The sequence below is a fragment of the Nylanderia fulva genome, unplaced genomic scaffold (assembly GCF_048542155.1).
Source record: "Nylanderia fulva isolate GAGA-0341 unplaced genomic scaffold, ASM4854215v1 Scaffold268, whole genome shotgun sequence".
NCBI classification, from domain to species: domain Eukaryota; kingdom Metazoa; phylum Arthropoda; class Insecta; order Hymenoptera; family Formicidae; genus Nylanderia; species Nylanderia fulva.
Genome location: NW_028190334.1, coordinates 103927 through 125654, shown reverse-complemented (window position 1 = coordinate 125654; position 21728 = coordinate 103927). Strand labels below are relative to the sequence as shown.

The following is a 21728-nucleotide window of genomic DNA, read 5'->3' as shown; positions in this document are numbered from 1 at the left end:
AAAATTTAAAACTTAAATGAAAAATTATGAACACTAAATTTGATTATCTAATTATTCGAATGTTTATTCTTATGTGAAACAATGAGTGGAAAGATGTTTGCATTTGTGTTTTTCGTGCTTCTCTTCGTCATTTCGTTATCGAAATCGCAGCAAAATTCCACCAACGAGGATGATAATTTGACGATAGGATACGAGATAAATACGGCTTCTACAACAAATTATAACGACGAAATAATAACACTGCGACATGATTTACATAAAACCTTGATGAATAATACACAAAATGACAAAATGCAGCATGAATTTCATATGAATAACAATCGCGAGGATAATGATTTAATTCAACATAAACGTTACAAGCATTCAATGCAGAATAAAAATGATGAGCAAAAATCGATGAAATTTGACACGAATTCGACATATGTCAATCATAAAAGAAATTTTACGCCGGAAAATTATGAAAATGTAATTGAAAAAAATGATTCCATGTCACTTGAAGTCTTCAAAAATTTTAGCAAAAATGCTAACGAAACTAATATCGTCCCAAACGAAATGTGTCATAATGATACTTGCATTCGGTTCTGCTGTTTTCTTGGTGAGCGTATCGTTGATGACAGCTGCAGTCCTGAAGAATTTGAATACATTTTTCCAAAGGTATACACGAATGATTCGACGCAGAGCGAAAAGAGAGTGAACGAATTGTTTGACCTGGCTATTTATGATTCGTGCCCGGAAGTTTACGCTCTGCTTGCTGAAGGTTGTAACGATTATAAGATTTTTACCAACGGTTCTATATATTTATCTTATTATGAAATATTTGTTGAATCGTCATCATATTGTCTCGCCGTCGTCGACGGGAGTGAATTCCAAGTGACCTACTGTTCCGAAACTTATGACAAGATCGAGGAGATAATTGATAATGATGAGCCCTTGAATTCTGACATAGATATTTTGAGCATAAGTACCGATATAGTATCTATATTACTTTTGGGATCAGTATTTCTGGTGTATTCCATATTGCCAGAACTCCGAAATAAACACGGCTTTATGTTGCGCAATTACAGCGGTTCCATGATTGTTGATTTCGGAATTACCTTTGTAAATGTAATGATCAAATCGAATGGTGTACAGTATCACGTCTGCGTTACATTAGGTAGAGTATATATTTAAGTCATAAAACTGTTCAATTAATATAGCGCATTTATACTTGTCAGATATTTAATGGATATTTGCATATTATATTTTAATTAATAATTTTAATAATTATTTGAATTTATTATTTGTTAAAATCGATTAAATGCAAAACAGCGAATGGCATTTAAATTTTATTTAAATGCATTTTAATATATTATTAATATAAGTTATTTGTCTCAAATAATTATATTTTTTTGGGTTTTTAAATTTTGCAGAACTTCCTTTTTAGAATCAAACATGTTTAATTTGATGTTAGTAGTATTTAATACGTAATTATTACTATAAAATTGAGTGTAGAAAGTTAAAATAAATCTATTTTACTGGAGAAACATAAATGTGATAGCTTTGAAATTTTAAAATTTTAACGAGTAATGACAAATAATGTATTATTATTTATTAATAATATAGAAATAAATTAGGGGCAAAAAATAGATCAAAAGAGCAACGCGAAGTTAGTCGAAAGTTAGAATTAAGTCGCAAATACAAAGTTTCATTATTTAATAAAAAAATATTTTTATTAAATAAAATTGTATTTGCGACTAAATTATATGTACTTCGCTTTGCTATTTTGGTCTATTTCCTGCTCCTTATTTATTTCTTAACTATAAGAGCAAATTATATATTACACAATTATATTTATATTATTAATATTATATATTATTATTTATTATTAATTATTACATTAATTATTACTTTAATTTTATTCATTTTTAAAGCTTTTCTAAGATACCTTTGTTATATGGCGGCTTCCTTTTGGCTAAATATAATAAGCTTTGATATGTGGTGCACATTCAGGTAAGTTGGAAAATATTCTATATTTTTATTACTTACTTTTAACACTTGCCTTTCATTTATATTCATAAAATTCTTTGATTTTGATTTTACATATATTGGTTTAAAGATAAAGATAGAGAATATATAATAAACAAAATTTTTTGTATTAATCAAATTTTTTTTTTATATTATCATATTGGTACGTGCAAAACAACTATATTTGACTGAGGACATTATAAGTAAGAGCATTAAGAGATAATAGATTCAAATTATAATTTAAAATAAATAGTTTTCTTAATGATTCTTATTAATTGATTACAGAGTTTTAAACGATTTATTTTTTAAAAGTAAAATTGGCGTATTAGATCTAATAAGCATATTATATATTTAATTTAAATATGTATAAAATATTATAACAAAATCTAATAAACGATATAACCCAGTGAGAAATGATGGTCGAATCAACGTGGATTCGTTGTCGAATCGATGACGATCATTTTTCGTTGGGAATGCAATGATATTTTGATTTGACCTTTTTTTCTTTCAATCGTAGTCAGTCGAACTCGTGTAGAGAGATCTCGCTCTAATTTATTAATGTATATCAGGCGACAGTCAGGATCAAGATGCGGAGCGTCAACGTTAATAAGATTGAGGGAATCGTCGTATATGTATATTGCTCTGTTTATTGCGAATTGATTTTTCTGCGGCGTCCGGAGAAAGAAGTTCGCACTTTTCCGAAAGTTTCGAGATTTTTATACTCGCGTTACACATATATGAGCTACTTCTAAACGACAGGCCAATTACAGCCGTTTTATAATTCGGAAGAGAGGCGGTTATTCCTTCGATTCTCTTACGAAGGAGCTCTCAAGTCTCACAAGCGCAAAACAAATATTATTTTATAACAAAGATATGATATACCACTAAAGACACGATAAACCTATAAAAAAAATTGAACAACACAATATAGCCGGTTAGCGACTTCTCTCTATCTCTCGCGAACTTACATAAAATACCTACACAATTTATAAAATATATAGCAATACACGATAAGTTTTACAAAATAAAAATAGATTTTTTATCAAAAATTCGTCTCTCAAAAGTAAATAAAAATTTAAAGTACCATTGTTGTGTCTGCACATAAGTTATGTAATTATACACTTCTTAAAATAATATTAAGGCATCAAAAAAAAAAAAAAAAACAATTGTCCAAAAATAGGCAAACTTTAAATAGTTGTAACTTTGTTTCCAATATGAGAATTTAAATTTTAAAAGAGCGCTTGAAAGCTTGAAATCTCTACTTTCAATGCTTTACAGTTTTTTTCATTTTCTTCAATTTTGATATTTTTTATTTACAAAAAATAAAAAACATAAATGGAAAATTTTTTCTCACTTTGTAGATGTGTCTCACAAAAAATTTGAAAAATTTTTTGACATTTACATGTTACAGCTGAAGTTTTCCCTGCAAAATTGTTTTTCACAATGTAAATGTCGATCTTTCCTTATCAAGTTATCGCAAATTGAAGAGAAAATGTCATTTTCAATTTAATAGTTCATAACACCGTTAAAAATCATCGTACAGCAATTTTAAGAATGGATTCTTCAAGCTGAATCTTTGCTTTACAGTATGATATAGTGACTTGATGAAAAACACATTATTTTAACGTTTTTACATTCTGATTTCTTTTATCTATTGTTTGTTAAATATGTTGTGTAAATTGCAGAGGATTCAGTTCGTTACAAAGAAACGTCAGACAACGAGAAAAAAGAAAGTTGATATATTATACGATCTTTGCGTGGGGATGTTCCTTTATGCTTGCTATTTTATGTGTCAGCATGGATTTTCTTTCCGAGTATGTAAATGTACCACCGATTTTGCGATCGGAATTTTATTTATATTGCTGGTTCATTGGTAAGTGAAGATAACTTTATTAATACTATAGCATTCTAGTATTGTGAGAAACAGTATAAAAACTTATGATATTTTATACTTACAGAGACTGGTCCGTATTTGTTGTATTATTATGGGCTCAATAGTATGTGCGTCATCAGTAGCATTTGTTTATCTATTTATACGGCAATAAAAATTGAGCGTTTAAAAAAGGAAACGGGTCCTTGTTTGAAAGATTCGGAGAATAATTGCTTTAACGATAATAAAAAATGGTATGTACTCAGATATCGTTGTATTGAGATATGATAATCTATTTTATTAATAAAATTAATATAGTCCGATCGTGTATTTAATTTTAAATTCGAGCTTCATTGGTTGAATGGAATTTTAAGTCAAGATCAGATTTAAAACGATATTAAATATAAATTCAAATTATGTATACTGGTCATAGATTATCATTTGCAGATGATATCTTTTCTATTCGCCGATTTACTTTTTTATTTTGTAATATTTTTGAAAATATATTATTTTACGTGTTCTTTCGAAAATTTATACAATTCTAAATAACATGATTATTAATAACGAAAATCAAATTAAAGGATGCAACTTTATTTCACAAAAATATAAATTTTAAACACTTTCAAAAATTTCTTAAAGTTTATACATTAATTAAATTGTATTCATCATATATATTCACAAGAACTATGAAAATTATATATTTGTTTGCAGGTTTAATCTATATCTGCAGCTATTTATCGTACTGTTTATCTTAATGGGCATACATTGGCTAATGATAACAGTGTTATTATTATATGATAATGAATTAATTTACACCATTATGTTGTATATTGTTCATATACTGATCATTATGGAGAATCTGTGCTTCTTTATCATATTTGTGTGTAAAAAAAGGATCAGGCGTATGTTATTCAAGCGATTCGGCTTCGGTTTGTTGCCAAATGCTTGACACGGATCGAATGCAACATTTTCGAGCATTATTACCACGTAAAAAGAAATAATCATACAGAAGAAGATGAGTTCTTCTGGACGAGCAAGTTACATTGATTCAACCGACCTTTAATTTTTATTTGAAAACGGAAATCATGTTTATTTATGCTGATCTTTATGTTTAAGATTAATAATTATAATTCATACATATTTTCGGATTTCGTAGCAAAAGCATATTATTTTGTCTCGTTTCTTTTTCAAATTCAAATAAGGTTATGCTACATTTCTTGATATAAATATTTATAATATTGTTAATTGTAGAGGCTGTTATTATTTTCAATTTTCAATATTTGTAAAACTTTATGAAGCTGCTACAAAATTTGCATATTACTATAAGTTGTTATTATACATATATCAAATAAAAATATGTTCATTTATGAATATTTTGAATTGTAATAAAAATTCATAATATTATTATATTTTTTATAATTTAATTAAATATTTTATCATAAGATTATTGTAACATTAATATTTAAATAATTGAAATTTTAGATTTTTTATAATCACAATAATTTGGTTTAGATTACTATTTTCTTCAATATAATTTACATTTTCGTAATTAATTATTAGTTTCAATTATTGATTTTGAAGAAATCAATGAAATTTTTTGTGAAAGATTTTCTTTCCTCATCAAAAGTTGGGAATAAAAAATTAAATAACATTAGCGCAACCAGATCTACTGCTGTTTTTAATTTCTAATCAAATATATAAATAATTATGACATAACTCTCAAAGTTATGCACGTGGAATCTAAACCGGTTTTGGAATAAATAATTTGTTTTTAATTTATATGTGCATGCATTATAACTAATATGATGATGTATAAGAGTTGGCGAATAATAAACTGATAAAAGATATAATCTACATAATTTTATCTTTTAATAATCTATTTGTAGTCTAAAGATAACAAATGAGATTAATAAATTTGTGAAATATATAAACTTTTTCGTACAAATGCTTTATTGATTAGTTATTAAAAACAAATTTTTATAAATATTTAAATAAATAAAATAACTACAATTTAATATACATTTAGAAAATAATTAATAACTACAAAATTTTTATTATTTGACTTTTGCTGCGTATCAATTTACTTCTTATTTGCTATTCTTAGAAATATAAAGACTCTTCATTTAAGCATTAAATATCTACAAAACAGTCAATAGTATTTTTCATTTTGTTGCTGGATTGGTCGAGCTATCAAGAGTAGAAGTTTCAATGAGTCTGATATTATTTTCAATTTTCAATATTTGTAAAACTTTAGAAAGCTGCTATAAAGTTTGCAAGATATTACTATAAATTGTTATTATACATATATCAAATAAAATATGTTTATTTATTAATATTATGAATTGTAATAAAAATGCATAATATTAGTATAATTTTTATAACTTAATTAAATATTTTATCATGAGATTATTGTAACATAAATACTTAAATAATTGAAATGTTAAATTTTTTATGATCTCAATAATTTGATGTAACTTACTATTTTTTTAATATAATTTATATTTTAGTAATTATTAGTTTCAATTATTGATTTTGAAGAATTCAACAAATTTTTTGTGAAATATTTTTTTTCTTCGGTAAAAGTTGGGAGTGAAAAATTAAATAGCATCAGCGCCATCGAATCTTCCGCTATTTTTAATTCCTGATCAAATAAATGATCATGATATAACTCTCATAGTTATGCATGTCGAATATAAACCGATTTTGGAATAGGTTTAGTTTTTACTTTATATGTGCAGGTATTATACCCTAATATGATAATGTATAAGATTAAACGAATAATGATAAACTGATTTATTCAACATAATTTTCTCCTTTAATAATTTTTTTGTTGTCTAAAAACAACAAATGGAATTAATAAATTTGTGAAATAAATAAAATTTTCTAACGCATGCGTTATCGATTAATTATTCAAAACAAATTTTTATATACAAATATTTAAATGTATAAAATAATTAGAATTTAAACTATATTTAAAAAATAATTAATAACTACAAAATTTTTATTATTTGACTTTTGCTGCATCAATTTATTTTTTATTTGCGGTATTCTTAGAAATATAATGACTCTTCATTTAAGCATTAAATATCTAAAAAACAGTCAAGAGCATTTTTCTTTTGCTGCTGGATTGGTGGAGCTATCGTCAGTAGAAGTTTCAATAATTTTTCTTATTTTTCTTGTATATAGTATGTAAAAGCTATATGTGTATAGTCTTATATAATATAGTAAATGGACAGTTTCTTGCAAACCTATCGACAACTCGTCGTGCTCGGTAATCTTAGCTTCTCTCCCGCGCAGAAACATGTATCTTGTGCACTCTTCTATCAGAAAAAAACCGGATACAGTGATATAATAAATACTAACTTTATCTAGTGAGATAATTAAAATTCAAGACGTGCAATCATCAATATTAATAGTAATCGTGATAAAATTTGATCGACCTTTCGAGATTTTGCTGAGAAACAAAATAAGATAATTTAATTTTATTATACTTTGTACTTGACATATCATATTGCATTTAATAAATAAGCAAAGGTGTGCATAAATTTAATGTTACATTTTTTAATTATTGAGAATTTAAAACTTATATGAGAAATAATAAACACTAAATTTGATTATCTAATTATTCGAATGTTCATTATTACGTGAAATAATGAGTGGAAAGGTATTTGCATTTCTGTGTTTCGTGCTTCTTCTCGTCATTTCGTCATCAAAATCGCAGCAAAATTCCACCAACGAGGATGATAATTTGACGATACGATATAAGATAAATACGGATTCTACAACAAATTATAACGACGAAATAATAACACTGCGACATGATTTGCATAAAAAGATTATGAATAATACACAAAATGACAAAGAATTTCATACGAACGATAATCGCGAGGATAATGATTTGATTCAACATAAACGTTACAAGCATTCTATGCAAAATAAAAATGATGAGCAAAAATCGATAAAATCTAACACGAATTCGACAAATGTCAATCATAAAAGAAATTTTACGTCGCAGGAAGTTTATGAAAATGTAATTGAAAAGAATGATTCCATGTCACTTGAAGTCCTCAAAAATTCCAGCAAAGATGCTAATGAAACTATCATCGTCCCAAACGAAATGTGTCATAATGATACTTGCATTCGGCTCTGCTGTCCTCTTGGCGATCGTTTGGTTCATGGCAACTGCATTCCTGAAGAAATTGAATACATTTTTCCAAACGTATACACGAATGATTCGACGCAGAGCGAAAAGAGAGTGAACGAATTGTTTGAGCTGTCCATTTATGAATCGTGCCAGGAAGATTACTATCTGATTCGTAAAGGTTTTCAGTACGATTATAAGATTTTTACCAACGGTTCTGTTTATTTACCTCATGAAATATTACTTGAATCGACATTATATTGTCTCGTCGTCGTCGACGGGAATGAGTTCGAAGTAACCATTTGTTCCAAAACTTATGACAAGATCAAGGAGATTACTGATAATAAGTCTATGATTTATGACAAACAAATTATATATTCGAGTTTTCATATAGTATCTGTATTACTTTTGGGGTCAGTATTTCTGGTGTATTCCATATTGCCAGAACTCCGAAATGTACACGGCTTTATGTTGCGCAATTACAGCGGTGCCCTGATTGTTGATTACAGCCTTGACATTGTGAATGTTATGATCAGAGCGGATGATATACCGTATTCTGTTTGCGTTATAATAAGTAGAATATATATTTAAATTACTTATTTCTTGCTCCTTATATATTTCAACTAAAAATGCAAATTACATATTACATTTATATTTATATAAATAATATATTATTAATTATCAATACAGAGTGTCTTTATTCATTTTTGCAGCTTTCTTACACTACTTTTGTGCTTTGGCGAGTTTCTTTTGGCTAATTATGATAAGCTTTGATATGTGGTGGACATTCAGGTAAGTTGGAAAATATTCTATATTATTACTACTTATTTTTAACACTTGCCTTTCATTTATCTTTATAAAATTCTTTCTTTTTGATTTTACATATATCAGTTTAAAGATAAAAATGGAGAATATGCAAAATTCTGTATTAATTGAATTTTTTTATATATTGTGTTGGTACGTGCAAAAACAATTATATATTTGAAAATAATATATAATAATAGAACAATTATATTTAGAACATTATAAGTTAGAGTATAAAGATAATAGATTCAAATTATAATTTGAAATAAATAATTTTCTTGAATATTTTTTTAATTGATTACAGATTTTTAAACGGTTAATTTTTTAAAAGAAAAAGTAGTGTATTAGATATAATAAGCATATTATATATTTAATTTAAATATGTATGAAATATTATAACGAAATCTAATAATTCGATATAATGCAATAATATTTTGATATTTAACTTTTTCCTCTTTTTATTTATATTGCTTTATAAAATAAAGTAATACACGATATGTTTTCAGAAAATAAAAGTAGATTTTTTTTTTGATTTGTCTTTTAAAAGTAAATAAAAATTTTAATATCATTGTCGTGTCTGCATAATAGTTATGTAAACAAACACTTTTAAAATAATTAAGGCATAAAAAAAGATAATAAAAAACAATTGTTCAAGAATTGGCAAACTTTAAATAGATATAACTTTGTTTCGAATAATGAGAATTTAAACTTTAAAAAAGAGTTTTAAAACGTGAAATCTCTACTTTCAGTGGTTTACATCTTTTTTCATTTTCTTAAATTTTGTTATTTTTTTATATACAAAAAACAAAAAACATAACGAAATGGAAAATTTTTTCTTACTTTGTAGACGTGTCGCATGCACAAAAAAATTTGAAAAATTTCTTGACATTTCCATGTTACAGTCTGAAGTTTTACGTGCAAAATTGTTTTTTAAAACGTAAATCCTGATTTTTCTTTATCAAAAGTTATCGCAAATTAAAGAGAAAATGTTATTTTTAATTTAATCGTTCATAACACCGTTAAAAATCATTGTACAGCAATTTTAAGAATGGATTCTTCAAGCTGAATCTTTGTTCTATAGTATGATATAGTGACTTTATCAAAAACATATTTTAACGTTTTTACATTCTAATTTTTTTTATGAGTTGTTTGTTAAATATGTTGTGTAAATTGCAGAGGATTCAATTCGTTACGAAAAAACGTCAGACAACGAGAAAAAAGAAAGTTGATGTATTATACAATCTTTGCGTGGGGATGTCCTTTTATGTTTGCTATTTTATGTGTCAGCTTGGATATTCTTTCTGCGTATGTAAATATACCACGGATTTTGCGACCGGAATTTCATTTATATTGCTGGTTCATTGGTAAGTGAAGATAACTTTATTAATACTATAGCATTCTAATATTGTAAGAAACAGTATAAAAACTTATGATGTTTTATACTTACAGAAACTGGTCCGTTTGTGTTGTATTTATATGGGCTCCAAAGTATGTGCGTCATCAATAGCATTTGTTTATCTATTTATACGGCATTAAAAATTGAGCGTTTCAAAAAGAAATCGGGTTCTTCTTTGGAAGATTCGGAGAATAAATGCTTTAACGATAATAAAAAATGGTATGTACTCAGATATCGTTGTATTGAGATATGATAATTTATTTTATTAATAAAATTTATGCTACTTATATTTACATTTATGCAAACAGCATCGCATAATTGATTGCTTTGCTTTTTTTTTATAACAAAAAGGAATTAGCCGGTATTAATAACTAATCGTCTGATCGTATATTTAATTTGAAATCCGAGCTTGATTGGTTGAATGGAATTTTATGTCAAGATCAGATTTAAAACAATATTAAATATAAATTCAGATTATGAATACTGGTCATAGATTGTCATTTGCAGATGACATTTTTTCTATTCGCGGATTCACGTTTTTTTATTTTGTAATATTTTCAAGAATATATCATTTTACGTGTTTCTTCGAAAATTTATGCAATTTTAAACGAAATGACAATTAATAACAATAATCAAATTAATGACTGCACCTGTATTTCACAAAAATAAAAATTTTAAAATATTCTCTCAAAAATTTCTTAAAGTTTATACATTAATTAAATTTTCTTCATCATATATATTTACAAGAACTATAAAAATTATATATTTGTTTGCAGGTTTAACCTATATCTGAAGCTATTTATCGTGCTGTTTATCGCAATGGGCATAGAATTGCTCGTGATAGCAGCGTACGAAACATTTAAAAATGTACCAATTTACTACATTGTATTGTATGTTGTTGATTCGCTGGACATTATGCAGAGTCTGTGCATCTTTGTCATATTTGTGTGTAAAAAAAGAATCAAGCGCATGTTATTCAAGCGATTCGGCTTTGATTTGTCGCCAAATGCTTGACACGGATCGAATGTAACATTGGCGAGCATTTTTACCACGTTAAAAGAAATAGTCATACAGGAGAAGATGAGTTCTTCCGGACGAGCAAGTCACACTGATTTAACCGACCTTTAATTTGTATTTGAAAATGGAAATCATGTTTATTTATGCTGATTTTTATGTTTAAGATTAATAATGATAATTCATACATATTTTCGGATTTCGTAGCAAAATTATATTATTTTATCTCGTTGCTTTTTCAAATTTAAATAAGATTACATGCTACAATCCTTGACATATATTTAAATATATGTAATATTGTTAATTGTAGTGGCTGATATTATTTTCAAATTTCAATATTTGTAGAACTTTAGAAAGCTGTTACAAATTTACATGAAATTACTATAAGTTGTAATTATATATACAATATCGGACGTTTCGGATCAAAAGACACAACGGGCTGCCCATTTTTCACTTAAGAGTAGAGAGTCGTATTAGGGCTTAAATTTTAGCTTTTTTTACGTAGAAACGAATTAGAATTAGAAACGAACGTCTGGTGAATTTTGATAAATTTGAAATGAAATTATTTTGAAACTTTTTTTTTCGGCAAAAGTTGGGAGTGAAAAATTAAATGGCATCAGCGCCATCGGATCTTCCGCTATTTTTAATTCCTAATCAAATAAATACTCATGATATAACTCTCAAAGTTATGCACATCGAATATAAACCGGTTTTGGAATAAGTTTTGTTTTTACTTTATATGTGCAGACACTATACCTAATATGAGGATGTATAAGAGTTGGTGAAAAACGATAAACTGATATATTCCACATATAATTTTTCCTTTTAATAATTTTTTTGTAGTCTAAAGATAACAAACGAAATTAATAAAATTGTGAAATAAAGAAAATTTTTCTAACCCATGCGTTATCGATTAATTATTCAAAATAAATTTTATATACAAATATTTAAATGAATAAAATAATTACAATTTAATATACATTTAATAAAAAATTAATAACTACAAAATTTTTATATTTTTATTTTTCCTGCGTATCAATATATTTCTTATTTGCGGTATTCTTAGAAATATAAACTCTTCATTTAATCATAAAAATTTAAAATACAGTCCAGAGTATCTTTTATTTCGCTGCTGAATTGGCCGAGTTATCGTCAGTAAAAGTTTAAGTTGTAGGTGGTGTCAGGATAGTTTTAGATGATGTCAGGGCGTAATTCTAATAAGGCTTCTAGTGGATCTTAACAAAGGATCTTTATTAGGTTAATCTGTACTCGATAGGACACGCACGACGGCTCACTGCCGTATATCTAAATGAATATCGGTAGAATAATAATTCGCCTACAGTCGGCCAGCCTGACATTACGACCGTCTCGGTCGTACGTATAGGAACAAAACGTATTAAGTAAATATAGCACTTTACTTTCTCTCTCATTTGTGGGAACCAGTAAATTTGCCTAATGTTAGCAATAACTTTATCGAGGCCGACATGGCCAATGTCATCATGACACGTACGGATTACATTACTTTCCATTGATATCGGTACATAAAATAAGAGTTTTTTACCCTTATCTTTACGGTAAACAAGACCGTCTCGCAATTCAAAGAATTTATCCTCAGATTTTTCTAATTTATTTCGAATGTTTACTATATTTACATCCCGATCTTGTTGAATAGATAAAGTTCGGTCGAACGAATTTGCTTCTAATGTCAGAATGCTATGACATCGACTCAACGCGTCGACATGATTCATCTGTGTACCGGGTCGATGTACGATTTGATAACAGTATTGCTCTAAAAATAATGCCCAACGATATATTCGCGGATTAACTGTCTGTTTACTTAAAGTAAGGCGAAAACTGTCGCAGTCTGTTATTATCTTAAAAGGGATACCGGCGAGATAGATATGAAACCGTTTAATCGCATAAATCACAGCGAGACACTCCAGCTCAAAACTGTGATACTTGGATTCGACAACTGTTGTCCGTTTACTAAAATAAAATACAGGCCGGAAAATACCATCCTTTTGTCGCTGTAAAAGTATCGCGCCGAAACCACTTGTACTCGCATCGCAGTGCAATTCTGTTTCAAGTGTCGGGGAATAAATCGATAGTATCGGTTGAGAAGATAACAACTGTTTCAATTCTTCGAAGGCCTTGATCTCCTCTGAACCAAATTTAAACACGGCATCTTTCTTGACTAAGTCATATAACGGTTTAGCGACTACTGAAAATTTCGGGATGAAACGACGGAAGTAACTAGCTAAACAAACAAATCGATGCGTCTCTTTTATGTTTCGCGGGATTGGGTAATTAGTTACGGCTTCAACATGTTGCTCACTCGGGCGAATACCATTTTCATTAATTAAATACCCAAGATATACAACTTCCGTTCGAACAAAGAAACATTTATCGAGTCTAAACTGCAACCGGTATCGTCGCGCTATTTCAAATACATCTTTCAAAATATTTAGGTGTTCCTCTATACTTTCAGTCGCTATCAAAATATCATCTAGATATAACAAGATACTACTCTCTCGGATGAGTTTATCAAAGACTTTGTTGACGAATCTCTGGAACACTCGTGGAGCATTAGTCAACCCGAACGGCATTCGTAGGAATTCAAATTGTCCGATAGGCGTCACAAACGAGGTGTATTTTACCGAACACTCAGACATCTTAATATGATAAAATCCGTTCCTTAAGTCGAGACTACTAAAATATTTTTTTCCTTTTAACCGATCAATATGATCATCTATCAACGGTGTGGGAAAATTGTCTTTCACAGTAATCTTATTTATTTCACGGAAGTCGACACACAGTCGTGACTCGCCATTTTTCTTCCGCACGAGAACGATTGGGCTAGCGTAGGGTGAATTACTCTGCCTAATTGTACCTGTTTTCAATAAGTCGTCTAATATTACTTGCAACTTTTCTTTATCGGCATACGTTAAACGCCTAGGCCGGAAGGTAATCGGCTGTTCATTTTTTAATAAAATTTTCATCTCGGTTTCCGGTTCGCTCGCATCCGAATCCCATTTATCAACGTATTCTTTGTTATACAATCTTCGAACGCTTTCGACTACATGCGATTCGACACCGGGATTAATATTCAATTCTTCTCCAACTTTTACAGGATTTTCGAGATATTCTATTTGCATAATCTCGGTATCAAAATTGTTCTCGCTTGTCGACTCGTTTCTCCTAGTAATCTTTACCGTTTTACCTAGTTCGATTTTTATTAACGGATCTCGACAAAAATCGCGACCAAGTAATGCCGCACACGACATTGTTTCGTTCGGTACTACCAGAAAACGTAGCTGAATATTAATTCTTTCGATTTCGACTAATTTCGAAAAGGTGCCTATTACGCGAACAGGGGATTTATTTACTCCACAGAAACAATCGCCGTTAGGAGGTAGCGGTTCGCGCAAACTCGTCGGAACATACTCAGTTTTTATGAGGCTCACTGGGGAGCCGGGATCAACTATCGCGTCTACTGTATATTCACGATCCATATCCCCTTCAAAGGACACCGAAAACTTTAACTGTACACAATACGGATCGCTAACGGGTATCGGTTCGATCAAGTTCACAACGTTCGCCGACTCGGGTTTCGACTCTTTCTCGGGACAGTCTTTTTTCAAATGGCTGGCTGAACCACATCGATGACAGCCTCCCTTAACTTTCTTCGGGTGTGAACATGCGGATGCCAGATGTCCAACTCCCTGGCAGTTATAACATTTAATTATCTTTCGGCGTGGTGCCAAATCTGCACTCGACGATGCTGGATTTCCTTTAAACGTTGAACCCTCCTTCGTCGACAATTTCCCATCCTTTTGGATTTTTCCTTGATCAATAGGTTTCTTCCATTCGCGATCAGGGAACTTCTTCGGGTGTAGCGTCAATCCTTTAAATGCCTCCAATAAATCCGACTGAGACTCGAACTGCATAATACGTGCTTGATCTCTGAGATTGCGATCAGGTATACCCTCGATGACATAATCGACAACTTCGTCATCTACTATCGGTACCCTATTAGCGAGGATTATTTTATCATGGAAGTAACTCGTGAATGATTCGTCCGTCCGCCATGCTCTCTCTTCGAGCTTCTTGCGTAGGGACAATCTTGATTGACGAAGGTCGAACATTCCCTTCATGGCCGCCAATAGATTTTCTATACCAAGGGTAAGATGATGTGGTTTGGAGTGAAACCACTCGGATGCACGTCCTTTTAATTTAGAGCTTATTAAAATTCTTGTCGCCGCATCATCCAAGGCGTACGACACTCGCAGCAATTGTACCTGCTGTTCCCATTTCCAGAACGTACCCTCACTGCCGTCGAATTCGCTCAACAAGTCGCGAATAGCCCTTACACTTTCGCTCATCGGTGGACCATTACGTCTTCTTCCGCCATCATTCATCTGCGGTGCTCCATGATCTTCGATGTTCTCTCGTCTAACGATATCTAATTCACGTTGAAGAAGAGCTCGTTCTCTTCTAAGTAGTTCATTTTCTCGTCGAATCAAGTCATTCTCAGTCAAAGGACCTTCAACGGATGCGTCGTTACTTACTTGGCTTTCATTGTCCTTGCCCGCGACGGCATCCCTCGATTCATGGCCCGCGTCAATCGGCTGATCGACACCGCGGCTCTGCCGTGACCTCTGTTCATCCAGTGTGGTCCATATCTCCGGGTCATTGGCAGTCAATCGATCTATCAGGTCAGCTTTGTTACCGGTCGCCGGCAACTTCTTCTCGCGGAGAATGTCCTTAATCTCGGCAAGCGTATACGCACTCGGCGGTCTCGCCATTGTTAGCGACACACTGCACTTCCCTTTTCTATACGTCCTAGCACACAGCGACGTGTTAATAAATGTTTAACCTCAGTCTAAATGTTCGCGACACACGTCGGCACAATTAGCACACAGCAAAGATTCGCGGTACACAGCGCGAATTACCGTCAAAATATTCGCGACACACAGCGCGGAATATTCTGTCTTTCAGTACGCAGCAAAGATTCGCGGCACACAGCGCGAATAACCGTCAAAATATTGGCGACACACAGCGCGGAATATTCGGTTTTTCAGTACGCAGCAAAGATTCGCGGCACACAGCGCGAATTACCGTCAAAATATTCGCGACACACAGCGCGGAATATTCTATCTCACAAGGATATCGCGTTACACGTCGATTCACCGCGCGCGATACGTGGACTCGCTTTCTCTCGTACGCGGCGGAACAATTAGCACGCAGCAAAGATTCGCGGCACACAGCGCGAATTACCGTCAAAATATTCGTGGCACACAGCGCGGAATATTCTGTCTTTTAGCACGCAGCAAAGATTCGCGGCACACAGCGCGAATAACCATCAAAATATTCGTGGCACACAGCGCGGAATATTCTGTCTTTTTGCACGCAGCAAAGATTCGCGGCACACAACGCGAATAACCATCAAAATATTCGTGGCACACAGCGCGGAATATTCTGTCTTTTTGCACGCAGCAAAGATTCGCGGCACACAGCGCGAATAACCGTCAAAATATTCGTGGCACACAGCGCGGAATATTCTGTCTTTTTGCACGCAGCAAAGATTCGCGGCACACAGCGCGAATAACCATCAAAATATTCGTGGCACACAGCGCGGAATATTCTGTCTTTTTGCACGCAGCAAAGATTCGCGGCACACAGCGCGAATAACCGTCAAAATATTCGTGGCACACAGCGCGGAATATTCTGTCTTTTAGCACGCAGCAAAGATTCGCGGCACACAGCGCGAATAACCTTCAAAATATTCGTGGCACACAGCGCGGAATATTCTGTCTTTTGCAAAGATTCGCGGCACACAGCGCGAATAACCATCAAAATATTCGTGGCACACAGCGCGGAATATTCTGTCTTTTTGCACGCAGCAAAGATTCGCGGCACACAGCGCGAATAACCATCAAAATATTCGTGGCACACAGCGCGGAATATTCTGTCCTTTAGCACGAGCAAAGATTCGCGGCACACAGCGCGAATAACCTTGAAAATATTCGTGGCACACAGCGCGGAATATTCTGTCTTTTTACTCGAGTAACACAAGACACGGTTTTCTCTGCATCGACCACAACACTTGGTCGTACTTTTCAAAGTCCCGTGTATCTCTCGTGCGTGTATTAACCTCACAGATCCTTCGTTAACTTCTTCTTTGATCCCACTTCTGAAGTTGTAGGTGGTGTCAGGATAGTTTTAGATGATGTCAGGGCGTAATTCTAATAAGGCTTCTAGTGGATCTTAACAAAGGATCTTTATTAGGTTAAACTGTACTCGATAGGACACGCACGACGGCTCACTGCCGTATATATAAATGAATATCGGTAGAATAATAATTCGCCTACAAAGTGATTTAAAAAATTTTTTTTGTATATAGTATGTAAAAGCTATATGTGTATAGTCCTATAGAGTATAGTAAACGGACAGTTTCTCGCAAAGCTATTGACGACTCGTCGTCCTCGGTAGTCTCAGCTTCTCTCTCGCGCAGGCACATGTATCTTGTGCATTCTTCTATCAGAAAAAAGTGAAAGCCGGATACATTGATATATTAATAATACTGACTTTATTTAGTGAGATAATTAAAATTCAAGACGTGCAATCATCAATATTAATAGTAATCGTGATAAAATTTGATCAACCTTTCGAAATTTTGCTGAAAACCAAAATAAGATAATTTAATTTTATTATACTTTGTACTTGACATATCATATTGCATTTAATAAATAAGCAAAGGTGTGCATAAATTTAATGTTACATTTTTTAATTATTGAGAATTTAAAACTTATACGAGAAATTATGAACACTAAATTTGATTATCCAATTATTCGAATGTTTATTTTTACGTGAAATAATGAGTGGAAAGATATTTGCATTTGTGTGTTCCGTGATTCTCCTCGTTATTTCGTTATCGAAATCGCAGCAAAATTCCACATACAGAGATGATAATTTGACGATACGATACGAGATAAATGTGGATTTTACAACAAATTATAACGACGAAATAATAGCACTGCGACATGATTTGCATAAAAACTTGATGAATAATATACAAAATGACAAAATGCAGTATGAATTTCATATGAATAATAAACACGAGAATAATGATTTCATTCAACATAAACGTTACAAGCATTCAATGCAGAATAAAGATGATGAGCAAAAATCGATCAATTCTAACACGAATTCGACATATGTTAATCATAAAAGTAATTTCACGGCTCAGGGAGTTTATGAAACTGTAATTGAAAAGAATGATTCCATGTCACTTGAAGTCTTCAACAATTCCAGCAAAGATGCTAATGAAACTGTCATCGTCCCAAACGAAATGTGTCATAATGATACTTGCATTCGGTTCTGCTGTTTTCTTGGCGAGCGTATCGTTAATGACAACTGCAGTCCTGAAGAATTTGAATACATTTTTCCAAAGGTATACACGAACGATTCAACGCAAAGCGAAAAGAGAGTGAACGAATTGTTTGACCTGGCCATTTATGATACGTGCCAGGAAGATTACTATCTGCTTCCTGAAGGTTTTCAATACGATTATAAGATTTTTACCAACGGTTCTATATATTTACCTTATTATGAAATATTTGTTGAATCGTCATCATATTGTCTCGCCGTCGTCAACGGGAGTGAATTCCAAGTGATTTACTGTTCCGAAACTTATGACAAGATCGAGGAGATAACTGATAATGATGAGCCCTTGAATTCTGACGAAGATATTTTGAGAATAAGTGCCGATATAGTATGTATATTACTTTTAGGGTCTGTATTTCTGGTGTATTCCATATTGCCAGAACTCCGAAATAAACACGGCTTCATGTTGCGCAATTATAGCGGTGCCCTGACTGTTGCATACGGAATTGACTTTGTCAATGTAATCAAATCGAATGATGTACAGTATCATGTCTGCGTTACATTAGGTAGAATATATATCTAAATCATAAAAGTATGCAATTAATCTAGCGCATTTATGTTTGTCAGATATTTAATGTATATTTGCACATTAAATATTAACTAATAATTTTAATAATTATTTGAATATATTATTAATATATTATTTGTTAAAATCTTAAAAAGGCAAAACAGTGAATGACATTTAAATTTTATTTAAATACATTTTAATATATAATTAATATAAGTTATTCGTCTCAAATAGATATATTTCTTTGTGTTTTTGCAGAACTACATATTGAATCGAACATGTTTTATTTGATATTAGCAGTATTTATTACGTAAATATTACTATAGAAATTAGTGTAGGAAGTTGAAAGAAATCTATTTTAATGGAGAAACATTAATATAATTTTGAGATCCTGAAATTTTAACGAGTAATGATAAATAATATATTATTATTTATTAATAATATAGAAATAAATAAGGAGCAGGAAATAGATCGGAAGAGCAACGCAAAGTAATTAAATCGCAAATACAAAGTTCCTTTATTAAAAGTTTTTTCTTAAATAAAGTTGTATTTGCGACTAAATTATATGTACTTCGCGTTGCTATTTTGGTCTATTTCCTGCTTCTTATTTATTTCTCAACTTTAAGAGCAAATTCCATATTACATTTATATTTACATTTTAATAATATTGTATATTATTATTTATTAGTAATTATTACAGCCTTTAATTTTATTCATTTTTAAAGCCTTTTTAAGATACCTTTGTTTTATGACGAGTTTCTTTTGGCTAAATATAATGAGCTTTGATATGTGGTGCACATTCAGGTAAGTTGGAAAATATTCTATATTTTTACTACTTATTGTTAACCTTTTATTTATCTTTATAAAATTCTTTTTTTTTATTTTACATATATCGGTTTAAAGATAAAGATAGAGAATATACAGGGTGTCCCATAATTCGCGAATCACCTTTTATTCAGGTAGAGCGTGTTAAACTGAATAGAAATGTCCTGTATCATTTTGCGATATTCGCAATAATTATTGAGTTATTAACTAAATTATCTAAACGAATGAACAAATAGAAAGCGGTAGGCCGGACTCGGTCTCGGAAGAAATAAATAAGGAGCAGGAAATATACCAAAATAGCAAAGCGAAGTACATATAATTTAGTCGCAAATACAATTTTATTTAATAAAAAAATTTTTTTATTAAATAATGAAACTTTGTATTTGTGATTTAATTACTTCGCGTTGCTCTTTTAATCTATTTTCTGATCTTTATTTATTTCTATATTATTAATAAATATTAATACATTATTTGTCATTACTCGTTAAAATTTTAAAATCTCAAAGCTAGCACATTTATGTTTCTCCAGTAAAATAGATTTATTTTAACTTCCTACACTCAATTTAATAGTAATATTTACGTATTAAATACTGCTAATATCAAATTAAACATGTTCGATTCAATATGTAGTTCTGCAAAATTCAAAAACACAAAGAAATATATTTATTTGAAAAAAATAACTTATATTAATTACATATTAAAATGTATTTAAATAAAATTTAAGTGTCATTCACTGTTATGCATTTTTAAGATTTTAACAAATAATATATTCAAATAATTATTAAAACTATTAATTAATATTTAATATGCAAATATACATTAAATATCTGACAAATATAAATGCGCTATATTAATTGAACAGTTTTATGACTTAGATATATACTCTACCTAATGTAACGAAGACGTGATACTGTACACCATTTGATTTGATCATTACAACGTCAATTCCGTACGCAAGGCACGTAGCACCGCTGTAATTGCGCAACATGAAGATGTAGATTTCGGAGTTCTGGCAATATGGAATACACTAGAAATACTAATCCCAAAAGTAATATAGATACTATATCGGCACTTATTCTCAAAATATCTTTGTCAGAATTCAAGGGCTCATCATTATCAGTTATCTCCTCGATCTTGTCATAAGTTTCGGAACAGTAGGTTACTTGGAATTCACTTCCGTTGACGACGGCGAAACAATATGATGACGATTCAACAAATATTTCATAATAAGGTAAATATATAGAACCGTTTGTAAAAATCTTATAATCGTACTGAAAACCTTCAGGAAGCAGATAGTAATCTTCCTGGCACGTCATAAATGGCCAAATCAAACAATTCGTTCACTCTCTTTTCGCTTTGCGTTGAATCGTTCGTGTATATCTTTGGAAAAATGTATTCAAATTCTTCAGGACTGCAGTTGTCATCAACAATACGCTCGCCAAAAAAACAGCAGAACCGGATGCAAGTATCATTATGACACATTTCGTTTGGGACGATATTAGTTTCGTTAGCATCTTTGCTGGAATTTTTGAAGACTTCAAGTGACATGGAATCATTCTTTTCAATTACATTTTCATAAACTTTCTGCGGCGTGAAAGAGTGACCCAAAAAATCGCCCCTTTTTGGTCCCTCGATTTTGGGATTGAACTGTGTGCCAAATGTTACCTTATAATGAGACATTAATCACAGATAAGTTTCAAGTTGAGGTGACAACTATTAT

General features: G+C 31.0%; 4 protein-coding genes across 4 annotated transcripts; 3 read left to right on the top strand and 1 right to left on the bottom strand.

The window, feature by feature from the left end:
* Window positions 1–3694: 3694 nt before the first annotated feature.
* On the top strand, window positions 3695–4945 carry LOC146722827 (G protein-coupled receptor Mth2-like). The gene is made up of 3 exons (XM_085483761.1): window positions 3695–3877; window positions 3963–4128; window positions 4586–4945. Exons 1-3 carry the CDS (start codon window positions 3778–3780, stop codon window positions 4821–4823), a joined length of 504 nt encoding a protein of 167 aa, XP_085339887.1. The 5' UTR covers window positions 3695–3777; the 3' UTR covers window positions 4824–4945.
* A 2187-nt stretch (window positions 4946–7132) lies between these two features.
* Window positions 7133–12128, top strand: LOC114932348 (G protein-coupled receptor Mth2-like). The gene is made up of 5 exons (XM_085483757.1): window positions 7133–8589; window positions 8729–8807; window positions 9996–10183; window positions 10269–10434; window positions 10992–12128. Exons 1-5 carry the CDS (start codon window positions 7527–7529, stop codon window positions 11227–11229), a joined length of 1734 nt encoding a protein of 577 aa, XP_085339883.1. The 5' UTR covers window positions 7133–7526; the 3' UTR covers window positions 11230–12128.
* A 354-nt stretch (window positions 12129–12482) lies between these two features.
* LOC146722826 (uncharacterized) lies at window positions 12483–16034 on the bottom strand. The gene has a single exon (XM_085483766.1). It carries the CDS (start codon window positions 16032–16034, stop codon window positions 12483–12485), a length of 3552 nt encoding a protein of 1183 aa, XP_085339892.1.
* Window positions 16035–17960: 1926 nt separating this feature from the next.
* Window positions 17961–21210, top strand: LOC146722825 (putative G protein-coupled receptor Mth-like 11). The gene is made up of 3 exons (XM_085483765.1): window positions 17961–19181; window positions 19909–19987; window positions 21105–21210. Exons 1-3 carry the CDS (start codon window positions 18107–18109, stop codon window positions 21208–21210), a joined length of 1260 nt encoding a protein of 419 aa, XP_085339891.1. The 5' UTR covers window positions 17961–18106.
* Window positions 21211–21728: the final 518 nt, after the last annotated feature.